Below are 16,920 nucleotides of genomic sequence, written 5' to 3' on the forward strand. Positions count from 1 at the left end.
TATTATTTGATATGTAGTCATAACTGTGCCTATCTTTATTGAGAATTGTACTCATTATAAAATTCCCTTATTTAATTCAATGCTTTTTAGCCTAAATTCCTTTTTCTTCATCAAGATTGTGACCTCTGATTGAATTTTCTCTGCTTTGCCTAATATACCTATGGCTATATTTTAATTTTCAACCTTTCACAATCACTTTGTTTTAGGTGTGTTTTCACATAGAGTTATGATTTTGCATTTTTATTCCAATTTGAAAAAGAACTTCCTTAATAGATGAGTTAAGCCCATTTATACTTATTAATATAATAGATTAGTTTTCTCTTAGGTCTGTTTTAATGCTTTATATTATTATTTTTATGATTTTTAAAGAAAGTCTTTTGCTAAGTAATTTGCTTTTATTTTCAGGTGTTTGTGATACCTAAGAAAGTTGTTACTTTTGTTTTAGCAGTTGCCTTTATTTAAAGCCTTAGACTTTTTATTTCTTTTGACAATACTTGTTTCATAAGTGAATAAAGGTGAAATTAGTGTGCACAATCTTTCTAACTCTATTTCATCTACCACCCAATTGTATTCAATGTTGCGATTTTTCTTGGTGTTTTGGTGTTTCCCTAACACAGATACAGATTTTTTTATTGCTTGATTTCTTTGATTTTAGTTATAGCCTTCACACTGAGATGTTAGAGATGAGGTAATTAGAGAAAGCCCTCTAACTCATCATTTTTTCATCTTTTTCTTCCCCGATCAAAGTAAAAGTCTAAAATATTTTTCTAATTAAAAACATGAGGTCATACAACACAGCAAAATGGCTACTATGTTAAAGCTTTCAACTGAATGTTTCAGAAACAACTTAACACAAGTATTTATTTTTAAATAGTTCTATTCTTACACTGCTTGGCCTTTCACATCATTAACATTTTAATTGAAAACCTGAGTACCATACTTCGAGCCATGGTTAATTGATCTGGGCTCTGCCAGAGCAAGTAGCTAGACCATTAACTAGTGAGACCCTGACACGTAGATGGCATGGCCTCAAGTTCTCTTTCAAATTAACATCTCAAATGGGAGGTAGTGATATGAGGTAATGATTGAAAGCTTGTGTTTGCAATCATTTGTAATTATTAATGGTGCTTAATCATGCTCATTAACTCATCCTCTTAACCCTGACAATTGCTGTGTTTGATCATGTTCTACTCCATTACCTATGTTATTATTTCTGTACCTTGACAAATAACTATCTTCTGTGTGTCAAAGCTATATAGTAGTTGTGGGTAGATAATTTTATTCTATTTTTTTGTGGAGGTATTATTTGGTATGTAGGCTATATTAATTTTGGGAGAATATATAGCATCGTGTCATTAGAGTTAAAGAATATACACTTAAAATAAAATCCAGCAACTTTTTTGGTTACTGCTTTGTTGAGTCTGGTATCCATAATATTTAGTGTAATAATTTGTAGTTTTTTTGTTCCAAGTGATAACTTTAAGATAATTTTAGTGGTTGGGAGGCCTTGAATTTCTTGTGCCAGGACATTTACACATGAAGTAATCAGTTTACAAAATCAGCATGATTTTGATAAGGACAAGTGAGAAAAAACCAAAATCAAAAATTATTTTACAAATGCCATGCTACCTTGATAGAGAATATCAAGGTGTCCTCCATAGTTGTTCTGTCATCAATCGTTTATTCAGTAATTATTTATTGAACAACTATAGTAGGCCAGACACTGTGCATGACTCCAGGGATACAATGGTGAGCCATATGGACATGGATTATCCCCAGTGGATTTCTAGTCTACAGATAAACACACAAGCGAGAATTATCACGGCAATAAGTGTTTTGAAGAAATAACATTCTAGGACTGTATAGCAAAGACCATATTCTGCTGGAATGCCACGATGAGAGTTTTGATGTTTATCCAAAGGGCAAGACCAGCTACATAATCGGTGGGGCCCAGTGCAAAATAAAACTGTGGGGATGCTTTTTCAAAACTTATTAAGAATTTCAAGACAGTGGCAGCAGAATATTAAATCAAGTGCAAGAACTTTTTAAGCACCCTGCCCTGTGTGACTGTGCAGGTCACAAGTGGATACAGCTGGCCCTACCTAAGGACAATCAGAAGCCAAAGAGAAGGTTTAAGTAGAGAAGAGAGATGATTGAATTGGCATTTGAAAAAGATAAATTCCTTAAATTCCTCAATTGTTCTCCCAAGTCATGTTTAGTTAGTGAGCAAAGGCAAAGAGTATTAGTATCTCCCAGATTTAGAGTTAAATATTGCTATTATTTTTCTAAGTCATATGCCTAGATACACAGGTATCTGGAATCCGCCCTCTTAATTAACTTGCAGAGGTAGTAAAATGGTGAAATCTGAGTTTTTTGCTTAATGTTTTCCTAGGTTAACCAACATTTTAATACACTCGAATGATTTCACCTTGTAATCATTTAACAACATACACTTATTTTTAACTAACAGACAGGAATAGTGCTTAAAATAAATATTGTGCTTCTTGCTTACAACCAGCTAATGTTCTGTGACAAAAGAACTAAGAATTCAAAAACATGAAAAGGAAAATAATTTGATTAGCACAAGAAGGAATAACTTCCTGCTAATCCTTGCTTGTTGTAATAATTTGCATATTGTGCTAGGAAATATGTGTTCTGTTGCTTTAAGATAATAGATTATATTTAATATGTAGCCGATAATCTAAATGTATTGAGAATGAAATCTTTTGTCACTCATCACTGCTGAAACAAATCTTGAATATTCTATGATGTAAGAAATAAAAAAAAAAGTTCTCAACCATTTTAGTTTTTGCAATAATAATCCTAATTTTTTAATGTGTGCAAATGTATTTCAAAATATCTTTCAAAGAAATAATCTTATAATCAAAATAAAAAAGATTTGACAGTTGTCTGCAATTTAATTTCTTGAAACACAGAGAAACAATTTTCTTGAGAGACTTTAGTGACAGAATAGAGTCAACCTTTCATCAATGCCCCACACCTCTAGAATTCTACAACCTCATGTTTTATTTTTTTCAAAATCTGGATTATTCAAGTTTATGCTATGGAAATCTACTCTTAAAGAGAGATTTTAATTTAAAAATTGAAAAAAATTAGTTGTGATATCTTTTTTGTCCAATTATTTTGAAAATCACTGTGCGTAATATAATGACAAATTTACTTACCTAGGTACACAAGTGATGATTCTTCAACTGTTTGTTGCACAGCCTCAGAGAGGAAAAAGCTAAGTACACAATCACTCTGAAAAATAAAACAAAACATAATATTTCTTTATTTCCTATATTTGTTACTCCTATTCATTATTACATAAAATTGCCATATATATCATTTTAAAATAGATACCTGTTATAGATTCTACAAACAGAGAGAAAGTATATTAGAAAGGTTTGTTAAGTCAATGCTATCATCTTACCATTAAGTTAAACTAAACTTTTGTGTGACTGGAGGTCAGATTACTTTCTATTTATTGAAGAGGTTCAAGTGTGCTCTGCTCTTGGACCTCATCATAAATGTCCACATTCTTGAATTTTACAAATATGCATGCATTTCACATCTCAATTTTCGAAAACAAGGTGTATCCTTGGATGGCCTTTCTGAGAAAAATTACTGTGAGTGGGACACAGATGCTCACTTAGTGAGTAACCATTACTACTAAAGTTTCAATTCTAGGAATACTCGCTGAGTACTGACTACACTCAGAGCACTGAGGAATATCAGGAGATATTTCAAGACAGAAAGATGCATAAGGTATTCTCTCTCTTTAGAACACAATTAAGTGGAGAAAACAGATTATATTACTTTAATAAAAATTCTAGTTATAAATAATTTCACTATGTACAGAGAAGCATGCTTCTCTTTTAAATAGGGATAATCACAAATTGACATTTAACCTGATCTCCAAATGAATGGCTAACTGGGAAGTCTGAGAATAGCTTTTCCTTAGTAAAACTGGCACATATTTTGTTGTAAGCTACTATATGACCAAAGTAGCCCTCTCCATGAGATCTTACATTATTATCTAAGGGGCACCAAAGAATAATTGATTATTTCCTTGGACTACCTTTCACAGGCTGATGCCATAGTAGTTGTCAAAGCTGCCTGACAGCCTCCCTGTTCTTTTCTCTCACTCTGACCAATGGTTGTTTCTACTCTTCCCCAGGAGACTTTAACTTCCAACTCTGACTCCTTCTCTGCTAATGACTATCTCTACTTCCAAGAAAATAAAAGGCAGATGGAAATTCCTACACTTCCTGCCATAAAATCTACAGACACACAGCTTTCCATCCTCTTACAATGGAAAAAAAAATGTGTCTTTCCATCTGTTATAGTTGAATTATTTCTCCCTCCCAAATTCATATCTTAAAGTTCTAATCCCCAGTACTCCAGGACATGATCTTATTTGGAAATAAGGTCATTGCTGATGTAATTAGTTAAGTTAGGATGGGGTAATACTTGAGTAGAGTGGGCCCCTAATCCAATTGACTGGTGTCTTTATAAAAAGAGGAAATGTGAACACACTCATAGAAGGAAGACAAGGTGAAGAGACATAGGAAGAAGATGATCATCTACAAGCCAAGGAGAGAGACCTGGAATAGATTCTTTCCTCATAGGCATCAGAAGGAACCAACCCTACACACATCTTTATTTCAGACTTTTAGCTTCTAGAACTGTGAAACAATAACATTGTGTTGTTTAAGCCACCCAATTTATAGTAGTTTGTTATGGCAGCCCTGGCAAACCATCTAATGCTGAGCCCTTTATCTGTGTCCTGGATTCTATTAGTTCCTCCTCAGGAACCTTGTAGAAGATTCCCATCTATATTTTAGCTACTTCACCCTTCTTCCTTTTTTCCTCATCAACATAAAATATGGTCAATTCTGTCAGTTTTAAAAACTAACAAACAGGTGAGTCAAACCACCCAAAATATACTCACACACAAATCGAATTTTGTCATTAATGCCCCTTGCAAATTGTGTGTTATTTTTCTCTTCCCTGATGCAAACAAACCTATGGGAAGAATTGTCTGCGCTCACACTGGTTCCACTTCTTCAAGTTGTACTCACTTTATGATCAACTACATTCAGGTTTCTGCCACTAAATGTCCTCTGAAAAATGCTCTAATTATCTTCTCTAACAAGCCCTCTCTTAAAAAAATACATATATATATTTCAAAACCAATGGGAATTTCCTTTGTTATGATATAGCTATTCCATTTTTAGTGAATTCTGTCTTGTCTTTGCTTTTATATTACACGTTCTCCCAAGTGACTGTCTTCCCTTTGTCTTGCCATCACTTCTGAGACTTTTTTGTGGTCTCCTTTTCCTTTTGCTTATGATTTAAGTGTTTCTCACTTCTAGGCCCATCTTTCTTATTACTCTAATATATCCTTTCTGGGTGATATTATGATCTTTGGTGACATCTATAATGATGCATAAATCTAAACATTTGTTCCAGATTTGTCTCCTAAACCTAAGCCCTCTATCTCAAAATATCTTTTTATTGGTTCACTTGACTCTTCTAAGCACAAATCAAACCACAAAAGTGTACCACTAAATACTTTTTCCTTTCCTTCACCTCAATTTGCTTCTTCTCCTATGTCCATGCTCAAAATAGAGTGTACCTACTTGGACTCTCTGTTCTCCTCACCCCATACATAAAATTAATTGCTAAATCCTGTGGATTGAACCTGCTAAATAGCTCACCTATTCATCTTCTCCTTCCAGGTATACTAATATCATCTAGTTCCAACATCATCAATTCTCATCTATGTTATAGCCTTAATGCTTATCTTGGGTCGTTTATACTTACCTTGCTACCCTTTAATCCAATCCATTCTCTACACAATTGCTCAAAAGATCTTTCAAAATGAAAATCTAATAATTAACTGCTTAAAACCTGCAGTGATTCTGCATTACTCTTAAGAAACAGACCAACTGCTGAACAAAGCTTGTAAGACTGGTCTTGACTGGGATCTTGCTCGTTTCCCTATGTTCTTCTCTCACCCTTTCTCATCTGGTGCTTAATATTTACTTTTGCTGAATTATATTTACTTTCTCAAATGTGTGATGGTCTCTCACCTCTTTGTCTTCCTACATTTTCCTTTCTCTTTCTTTTCTGCCCCATCCACCCATTTGCCCAGGGTTTGTCATGTTCTCTTTTCTCTACTCTTGTTAATCTTAGTAAAATACAAGTACAGAGATTGTGACTTATTCACTTATGCTCCTCTTCAATAAAACAGTGTTTCTTTCAGTAAATACTAGTTAACAGAAACAAACTGATGTCTGTCTTCAAATGTAGAATACATCAGTTTCAAATGCAGATATTCATATCTGCGTAGCAGTTTACGCATCATTGTAAATCAGTCACCAGTTTTCTTCTATGTATCACTGTAAATTAGTCAATTGCCAGTTTTCATCTGTGAATTGATCTCTTGTGAACTTGTTTAATAGAAGTCTACTTTTAGGAAATGGACTCATATTCAAGGAGATGACCGAGTCAAGATTTTTAATTTTGAAAGCATAAAATTAAACCTCAGACTGCAGAATCTGTTTAAGGAAATTTGACCTTCTTTGGCCTTTTGACAACTAGTCAATTACTTTTCTTTGGTGACATTTTGACCTCACCATCCAATGGTTATTAAACTTCAATAGTAGGCAAGAAATCTTTCCAGTTAGTGTCTGAAATGTCACTACTAGCTAATTATTCCCTTGTGTTTACACTGTCATATCCTTCAAGTCCTCATATATAATTCTGGGTATGGTTGACTAAATACTAACTTCTTGTTGTAACAAGATGATTTTCTCTCCTGGGAATAAACAAACAAGATCCAGAGTCAAGAGAGGGATAAATCAATAAAAGAGATGAAGAAGGTACAAAAAGTAATATTACTGGATCTCAAAATGATCAACTTTTAAATTTTCTCAGACTTGACTTTGCTTATATGTATGCATCCCACAGCTTTTTGGCACAGTGCACCAATAGATAGTCTGAAGATTTATAGAAATATCAGTGCTACAATTGCTCTCATTAATAACCTATGCTAGTGTTCTCCACTGGTATTGACCTCCAAGCAGTGATGCCACATTTAGTAGTGTAGGTTGGATACTGCACAACTCTAAGGGGCCATTTTCACATAGTCTACGATGTATGCAGGATGGTTCCCCATATGTAGGGTTACCAGCTAGAGTAATAAAAACAGAGGGTGCCCATACAATATTCTGGACATACTTTTACTAAAAACTTTATGGTTTATGGAAAATTCAAATTTAACTGGGTAACCAGTATTGTATCTATCAACCCTAGAATATGAGGTGTTTGGAAAGTATGTGGTCATACTTTTGATTGTGTCAAGGACTGGAGGATATGGCTAGAAATTAATGGGCAAGGTCACTTATCCTAAGTGTCCTGAAATACCTAGAAGATTCTCACATTGTGAAGAATGTTTCTTTTCTGCTTAATTCCTCAAGTGGTTGTAGTTTCCCAGGTTAAAAAAAAAAACAAACCAAAACTCTGAATTTAACTACTGTATACGATAAATGAGAAAGTTGGATACCAGAGAGAATAAATGATTGTTTGGAATCAGTACAAACAAAACTGGGACTGTGTGGTTACCAAGTCCAGGCTCACTCATGTGACCACTGAAAATGGACTATAGAAGTGAAGAGTGCTGTTGGGGGACAGGCAGGAGAGAGAAAGAGAGAACTTCGTAGGGAACCTAGAGCACATTCCTCTTCTAGCTTAAGGCTAGTTTGACCTATTTATCAATGTAAAGAAGAAAAGCATTACAATCATGTTTGTTTTAAGAGAGATGAAAATGGAGCATTGTGGGAAAAAGAAAAGACAGCAATTAGCCTTGGAGAATGCCATGGGCAAAATTCCTTATGTGCTAAACAAATTGTGTTCTCTGAGTGCTCCATTCTTCCTCCTCTTTAAGTCTCTGAATTGGTATCTGTGTTCCCTCTCATTTTCTTAATAATCCTTGTCCCAGAAGAAGGTGGGGTAGGCATCCTCTTTGCATTTCCTTGCTCCTCTAACCTCTATTTTTTCTTCCCTCATAAAAATACCCTGATTTGAATAGCATGTCTACTGACTATACGGCCTTCTACCTCTTGTTAACGCACTTGCCTGCCGGTCTTAGGTCACTGGAATTCATAAAGATGCTATAATTTATTTTAATAAAGAAAAATCTTAACCTACATTTCTCTGCACACTCTTTCATCTTTAGAGCAAAGCTCCTGCAAGGATTGTTTTCTGCTTTCTATCTCAAATTTCTTTCTTTACATTCTCCCTTAAGCAATTCCAATCAAGTTTTTGTTCCTAACATTCCCATCAAACTGTTTTTCTTTTTTTAATTTTAAAATCATATCTAATTTATTAATAGATCCATAAATAGATCTCCTGATTAAAACTTTAATCTTCTTTCTTTTTTAAAAAACTTTTAAGCTCAGGGGTACATGTGTAGGTTTGTTACATGGGTTCCCTGTAGTTATTTTTTCTGATCCCCTCTCTCCTCCTAACCTCCACCCTCAAGTAGACTCCAGTATCTGTTGTTCCTGTCTTTGTGTTCATGTGTTCTCATAATTTAGCTCCCACTTATAAATGAGAACATTTGGTATTTGGTTTTCTGTTTCTGCATTAGTTTGCTAAGAATAGTGGCCTCCAGCTCCATCCATATTCCTGCAAAGGACATGATCTTGCTCTTTTTTATGACTGCATAGCATTCCATGGTGTATATGTACCACATTTTCTTTATCCAATCTGCCATTGGGGGCATTTAGGTTGATTCCATTTCTTTGCTATTGTAAATAGTGTTGCAATAAGCCTACACGTGTATGTGTCTTTATGGCAATCTGCCATTGAGGGCATTTAGGTTGATTCCATTTCTTTGCTATTGTAAATAGTGTTGCAATAAGCCTACACGTGTATGTGTCTTTATGGCAGAATGATTTATATTTCTTTGGGTATATATCCAGTAATGGGATTGCTAGGTCAAGTGGTAGTTCTCTTTCTAGCTCCTTGAGGAATCACCATACTGCTTTCCACAATGGCTGGATTAATTTACACTCCCACCAACAGTGTATAAGCATTCCTTTTTCTCCATAACCTCTCCAGCACCTGTTATTTTTTGACTTTTTAATAATAGCTATTCTGACTGGTGTAAGATGGTACCTCATTGGTTTTGATTTGCATTTCTGTAATGATCAGTGATATGAGTAATTTTTTCTGTGCTTCTTGGCTACATGTATGTCTTCTTTTGAAAAGTGTCTGTTCATGTCCTTTGTCCACACTTTAATGGGGTTGTTTTCTTTCCTGTAAATTTAAGTTTCTTATAGATGTGCATATTAGACATTTGTCAGATGCATAGTTTGCAAGTATTTTCTCTCATTCAGTAGGTTTTCTGCTTACTCTGTTAATTATTTCTTTTGCTGTGCAGAAGCTCTTAAGTTTAATTAGATCAAATTTTTCAATTTTTCCTTTTGGTGTGATTGATTTTGGCGTCTTCATCATGAAATCTTTGCCTGTTCCTATGTTCATAATGGTATTGTTTAGGTTGTCTTCTAGGGCTTTTATAGTTTTGGGTTTTATATGTAAGTCTTTATACCATCTTGAGTGGGTTTGTATATGGCATAAAGAAGGGGTCCAGTTTCAATCTTCTGCATATGGTGAGCCAGTTATCTCAGCAGCATGTATTGAATAGGCAGTGCTTTCCCCATTGCTTTTGTCAGGTTTGTCAAAAAACGGTTGGCTGTAGGTGTGCAGCCTTATTTCTGGGCTCGTTATTCTGTTCTATTGATATATATGTCTGTTTTTTTTTAAATCAGTACCATGCTGTTTTAGTTACTGTCTCCCTGTAGTATAGTTCTGAATTTGGGTAATATGATGCCTCCAGTTTTGTTTCTTGCTTAGGATTGGGTTGGCTATTCAGGTGTTTGTTTTGTTTTGTTTTGTTGTTTTTTTTTGTTTGTTTGTTTGTTGTTGTTGTTGGTTTTTGGTTTCATATGAATTTTAAAATAGTTTTTTCCAGTTCTGTGAAGAGTGTCATTGGTAGCTTGACAGGAATAGCATTGACTCTGTAAATTGTTTTGAGCAGTATGGCCATTTTAATGATATTAATCTTTCTATCCATGAGCATGGAATGTTTTTCCATTTGTGTGTCATCTTTGATTTCTTTGAGCAGTGTTTTGTAATTATCATCGTAGAGATCATTCACCTCTCTGGTTAGTTGTATTCCTAGGTATTTTATTCTTTTTATGGCAAATATGAAAGGGATTTCATTCTTGATTTGGCTGTTGGCTTGACTTTGTTGGTGTATAGGAATGCTACTCCTTTCTGTATGTTGATTTGTATCCCAAAACTTTGCTGAAGTTGTCTGTTAGCTTAAGGAGCTTTTGGGCTGAGACAATGGGGTTTTTGAGATATAGTATCATGTCATTTGCAAACAGAGATAGCTTGAATTCCCATCTTCCTATTTGGATGCCCTTTATTTATTTCTCTTGCCTGATTGTTCTGGCCAGGACTTCTAATACGATGTTGAACAGGAGTGATGAGTGAGGACATCCTTATCTTGTGCTGATTTTCAAGGGGAATGCTTCCAGCTTTTGCTCATTCAGTATGATGTTGGCTATGGGTTTGTTATAGATGGCGTCTATTATTTTGAGATAGGTTCCTTCGGTATCTAGTTTATTGAGATTTTTTTAAATGAAGGGATGTTGAATTTTGTCAAACGCCTTTTCTGCATCTATTGGGATAGTCGTGTGGTTTTTGTGTTTAGTTCTGTTTATGTGATGAATTACATTTATTGATTTGCATATGTTGACCCAGCCTTTCATCCCAGGGATAAAGCCTACTTCATTGTGGTGAATTAGCTTTTTTATGTGCTTCTGATTTGGTTTGCAAATATTTAGTTGAGAATCTTTGAATCAATGTTATATTGGCCTGAAGTTTTCTTTATTTCTTGTGTCTCTGCCAGGCTTTGGTATCAGGATGATGCTGGCCTCATGGAATGAATTGGGGGAAAGTCTCTTCTCAATTTTTTGGAATGGTTTCAGTAGTAAGTATACAGCTCTTCTTTATACATCCGGTAGAATTCAACTATGAATCTTTCTGATCCTGGGCTTTTTTTGGTTACTAGGCTATTTATTACTGATTCAATTTCAGAGCTCATTATTGGCCTGTTTAGGGAATTAGTTTCTTCCTGGTTCAGTCTTGGGATGGTGTCCAGGAATTTATCCATCCCTTTCAGGTTTTCTAGTTTGTGTGCATAGAGGTGCTCATAAGTAAGTCTCTGATGGTTGTTTGTATTTTTGTGAGGTCAATGGTAATGTCCACTTTGTCATTTCTAATTGTGTTTATTTGGATCTTCTCTCTTTTCTTCTTTGTTAGTCTAGCTAATGGCCTATCTTACTAATTTTTTCAAAAAATTAACTCCTAGATTGATTGATTGTTTGAGGTTTTTTGTGTCTTGATCTCCTTCAGTTAAGCTTTGATTTTGGTTATTTCATATTATTTGGTTATTTCTTATCTGGTTACTCTTCTGCTAGCTTTGGGGTTGGTTTGCTCTTGATTCCCTAGTTCTTTTAGTTGTGATGTTAGGTTGTTAATTTGAGATCTTTCTAACTTTTTGATGTGGGTGTTTAGAGCTATAAATTTCCCTCTTAACACTGCTTTAGCTGTGTCCCAGAAATGTTGGCTTGTTGTAACTTTGTTCTTATTAGTTTCAAAGAACTTCTTGATTTCTGCCTTAATTTCATTGTATACCCCAAAGCCATTCAGGAGTAAGCTGTTTAACTTCCATGTAATTGCATAGTTTTGAGCAATATTTTTAGTCTTGATTTCTATTTTTATTTTGCTGTGGTCTGAGAATGTGTTTGGTATAATTCTGGTTATTTTGAATTTGCTGAGCATTGTTTTTTGTCCGATTGTGTGATTGATTTTAGAGTATGTGCCGTGTGGCAAATAGAAAAATGTATGTTCTGTTGTTTTTGGGTGGAGAATTCCATAGAGGTCTGTTAGATCCATTTGGTCCAAAGTTGAGTTCAGGTCCTCAACATCTTTGTTAGTTTTCTGCCTCAATGATCTGTCTAGTACTGTCACTGGAGTGTTGAAGTCTCACACTGTTATTGTGTGGGAGTCTAATCTCTGTGTAGGTCTCTAAGAACTTGCCTTATGAATCTAAGTGTTCCTGTGTTGGCTGCATATATGTTTAGGATAGTTAGGTCTTCTTGTTGAATTCAACGCTTTACCATTTTGTAATGCCCTCTTTTTTTTTTTTTTTTAATCTTTGTTGGTTTAAAGTATGTTTTGTTGGAAATTAGGATTACAACTCTTGCTTTTTTTTTTCTGATTTCCATTTGCTTCGTAGATTTTCTTCCATCCCTTTATTTTGAGTCTATTGGTGTCACTGTGTATGAGATGGCACTCTTAAAGATAGCATGCCATTGGGTCTTGCTTTTCTATCCAGTTGACCACTCTTTTTAAATGTGGTATTTAGCCCGTTTACATTCAAGTTTAGTTTTGTTACATGTGAATTTGATCCTGTGATTGTGTTGTTAGCTGGTAATCATGCCACCTTGTTTGTGTGTTTGCTTTAGAGTGTCACTGGTCTGTGTACTTAAGTGTGTTTCTGTATTATCTGTTAATAATGCTTCCTTTCTATATTTAGTGCTCCTTTCAAGATCTCTTGTAAGGCGGGTCTGGTGGTAACAGACTCCATCAGCATTTGCTTATTTGAAAAGGATCTTATTTCTCCTTCACTGAGAAAGCTTAATTTGGCTCATATAAAATTCTTGGTTGAAGATTGTTTTTCTTTAAGAATGTTGACTACAGGACCCCAGCCTCTTCTGGCTTATAGATTTTCTGCTGAGAGGTCCACTGTTAGCCTGATGGTGTTCCCTTTGTAGGTGACCTTCCCTTTCTCTCTAGCTCCTTTTAATATTTTTTATTTCATTTCAATCTTGGAAAATCCGATAATTATGTGTCTTGGGATGATCATCTTCTGTAGAATCTTGCAGGGGTCCTCTATATTTACTGAATTTTACTGTTTTCCTCTCTAGCAATGTTGGGGACGTTTTCAATTGATTATATTCAGAAATATATTTCCAAGTTCTTTGCTTTCTCCCCATTCCTTCAGAGATGTCAATAATTCATAGATTTGGCTTCTTTACTTGATTCCATATGTCTCAGAGGTTTTGTTCATTTCTTTTCATTCTTTTTCTCTTTATTTTTGTCTGACTGTCTTATTTCAGAGAGCCAGTCTTCAAGTTCCAAAATTCTTTCTTCAGCTTGGTCTAATCTGCTGTTAATATTTGTAATTGTATTGTAAAATACTTTTAGCATGTTTTTCCACTTTATCAGATCTATTAGGGTTTTTAAAAATACTGTCTGTTTAGCCAGGTATGGTGGCTCACGCCTGTAATCCCAGCACTTTGGGAGGCCGAGGCAGGCAGATCATGAGGTCAGGAGATCGAGACCACGGTGAAACCCTGTCTCTACCAAAAATACAAAAAAAAAAAAAGTTAGCTGGGCACAGTGGCGGGTGCCTGTAGTCCCAGCTACTTGGGAGGGTGGGGCAGGAGAATGGCATGAACCCAGGAGGCAGACTTTGCAGTGAGCCGAGATCGTGGAACTGCACTCCAGCCTGGGCAACAGAGCGAGACTCTGTCTCAAAAACAAAAAAAAAAACCGTCTATTTTATCTGTCAGCTCCTGTATTATTTTATTGTGATTCTTATGGGTTGGGTTTTGCTGTTCTCCTGAGCATCAATGATCTTTGTTCCTATCCATATCCTTAATTTTATTTCTGTCATTCCAGCCAACTCAGCCTAGTTAAGAACCCTTGTTGGAGAACTAGTGCAGTCATTTGGAGGACATAACTGGCCATATGAGTTGCTGGAGTTCATGCATTGGTTTTTTCTTATCTTTGCATGTGGGTGTTCCTTTAACTGGTGGGCTGCCTCTGATTAAAGTGGTCGGGCAGAGGAAGGGTAGTTGTGCTGGAGTCCCAGGTTGGGAAGCCCTGCCTAGTAAGAAGTGATGACCAGGACCTGTGTGGCAAACAGTGTGTCCACTTTTCTGTGCGGTGGGTGCTCTGTGCTGGGGGTCTAGACTAGCCCTGATCTCCATAGCCTCTCCAGAGCCTGGAGACAGCAGGACAAGGGCTGCAAAACAGCAGAGGTGGCAACCCACCCCTCCCACTGGGAGCTCTGTCTCAGGGAGTTGCAGAGCTGTTACTCTCGAAGTTCCTAAGGAGGGATGGCTGGAGACTCGGGCCAGGAGGACCCACCCATTGAGGAGATACAGGGCTGGGGACCCATGTAACAAACAGTCTGGCCACTTTTCTGTAGGGCTGCAGTATGCTGGGGGTCTGCTCCAGTCCCCAGTCACCTTCGATTTTTCAGCACCTACAGTGAAGGTAGCAACAGCAAAGGCTTTGAAACAGCAAGGCCTCTCTGGGAGCTCTGTCTGTATCCAAGGGAGGTATGGACTTGTTGCTGGCCTGAACACACTGACAGGGGTGGTTGTAGACCTCAGTCAGGAGATTCTGCCCAGTGAAGAGAAATAGGATTCAGAATCCATATGAAAAAGTAGTCTGGCTGCTTCTCCACAGAGCTGCTGTGCTGTGCCACGGGACTGCTCCAGCCTATAGTCACCCCGGACTCTCTAGCGCCTGAAAACAACAACAGCTAAAGCTGTGAAAGAGCAAAGATGGCAGCCCGTCCCTCTCTGTGGGAGCTTCCCAGAGAGGCTTGCAACCACTGCCAATTAGAAAACACTGGTGAGAGTGGCTGGTGATACCAGCTAGGAGGTCCTGCCCAGTGAGGAGAAGAGGGGTCAGGGTCCCACATAAAAAAGAAAAGCAGTCTGACTGCTTTTTCTTAGGGTGGCTGCACTGAAGGCAGTAACTGCTAAGGCTGCAAAACAGCAAAGATGGCAGCCCACACCTCCCTCTGGGAGCCCTGTCTCAGGGAGGTGTAATGCTGCTACCAGTGCCTGACTGAAATTCTCAGCCAGTGGGTCTCATCCTGCCAGGTTCTGAGGAAGCAGAGCCTGCACACCATTGCTGCTCAGCCTCCTGGATTCAGCCCCTTTCTTAGGGGTATGTATGGGAGTCTAACCTTTCGCTTTGCCAGAGTTGCAGCCACTTTTGCTGGGAAGCCCGGTATCTAAATCTCCTGGTGCTTCGCGTGTGTCTTAGTGGCCGCTCCGCCAAGGTTCTGCGTAGCTCAGTCTGTCCGACTGCAGGCCCTGGTGGAGTGGGTTCACGAGGGGATCTCCTGACCCAAGGGTTGCAAAGATCCATGGCAGAACTGTGGTTCCTGGGGTTTGCTCACTCACTTACCATTTCCCTGGGCTGGGGAGGTTCCCCTGTTTCTGTGTCACTTCCGAGTGGGCGGTTGTTGCTTTTCTCCATTCTCTGTGGGTTGACTTGTTTTCTTGATGAATCCCAATGCGTGAACCCGGATGCTTCAGTCGCAGGTGCTGTATTTCCTTGCCCCTTCTATTTCTCTCCATGAGAGCTGTGCACACTAGCTGCTTCTAGCTGGCCATCCTGTCCAGCCTGCTTTGAAACTGTTTTTCTTCATTTCACTAATCATATCCATTTTTGCTTAATCCAGTGGTCAATTCTCAATTTTTGACCATCAGTAGCATTTGACACAGCTTATTATCCCTTCTTCTTTGAAATATGCTTTTCTCTGAAATTCCAGGCACCACAGCCTTCTGGTGTCCAACTGGTTGCTCCTGCTCAGCCTCCTTTGTTGATTCTCCTGTATCTCTTCAAGCTTTAAAATTGGGGTTCTGCACAGTCTAGTCCTCAGACTGCTTCTTTTTCATATTTACACTCTCACCCTAAGTAATCTCATCTTGTCTCATGCCTTTCATAATCAATTATTTGCTGACAACTGCATTATGAATATTTCCAGCCTAACTCCCCCCCTAAACTCGAGATACATGAATCCGCCTTCCTACTTGACATCTCTGGAAGCCTTATGGGCAACTCAAATGTGGTGGGTTTAGATTCAAACTCCTTGCCCCACTCTCCATTCCTAAGTTTTTGCCATCACAGTAAATGTTCAGCCAATACAAGCTTGTCAGGCCATAAAGGCACATTAGTGGTTGGCAATCATCCTGACTAGGTCAGTGCTTGTGCACTAAGAGTTGTTACATATTTGGAACACTTCTATGTAGAGCGTTAAATAGTTGGTGAATAAATACACGTTTGGGATTTATCTTAGGGGATCTAAAGTTACTGTCCTTTGATATCAATGACTCAGCTAAATGTGTTAAGCTAAATGAAATGCTCTATGAGGTTTTATGTATATATATATATGTATTTTTTTCACTGTCTGAGTAGATATGTTTATCTAATATAGGATTTTCAATGTCTAATAATGTGCTTTTAAATTTAACAGTGCAATCAATAAAGAACAAATTTGAAACCCAATTGAATAATTTTAAATTAAAATCTTCATCGGTTTATAGTTTAAGTTCAGATATTTTGTTTGCCAATTATGTTAAGTCATTTACAATTTAATATGATTGATTTTTTGAGAGAGTTGATCAATTCAAAGTTACTTAAAACCTAAGTGCTTTTCCTACGTCATCTGTACATATTCTCGGTATCAAAGACTGCAGAGTTAAAGTACTTGCAAAGGCCAGAAGTAATGTAACAGTGAGATCAATTTTTTCTTTCTTTAAAAATAGCACATTAAGCATTCCCATTTATTAACTGGTCAGCCAATATCTAGAATTGGCTGCAAGATTTAGCTTTAGTGAGTTAAAACAATAAGCTAAATCTATCTCTCTCAAACACGATGAAGTGCTGTAAAAATGTGAATTTAAAAATGAATTTCTATAAGAGTTTTAAATCAAAGTTGAACAGTAATTTTATTTTATTGCTTTT

At 36.9% G+C, this 16,920-nt stretch overlaps 1 protein-coding gene across 3 annotated transcripts in view; it reads right to left on the bottom strand.

Annotated features, from left to right (window-relative positions):
• PIK3C2G (phosphatidylinositol-4-phosphate 3-kinase catalytic subunit type 2 gamma) overlaps positions 1-16,920 on the bottom strand; it is a 403,925-nt gene that overhangs the window by 61,735 nt on the left and 325,270 nt on the right. For all 3 annotated transcript variants that reach the window (XM_012502330.2, XM_003265569.4, XM_004092097.3), the window contains one exon: positions 3,186-3,261. In XM_012502330.2, coding sequence (XP_012357784.2) covers positions 3,186-3,261 — 76 coding nt within the window. The remainder of the gene's footprint in view (positions 1-3,185; positions 3,262-16,920) is intronic.

The sequence above is a fragment of the Nomascus leucogenys genome, chromosome 23 (genome assembly GCF_006542625.1).
Source record: "Nomascus leucogenys isolate Asia chromosome 23, Asia_NLE_v1, whole genome shotgun sequence".
In the NCBI taxonomy this organism is placed as follows: domain Eukaryota; kingdom Metazoa; phylum Chordata; class Mammalia; order Primates; family Hylobatidae; genus Nomascus; species Nomascus leucogenys.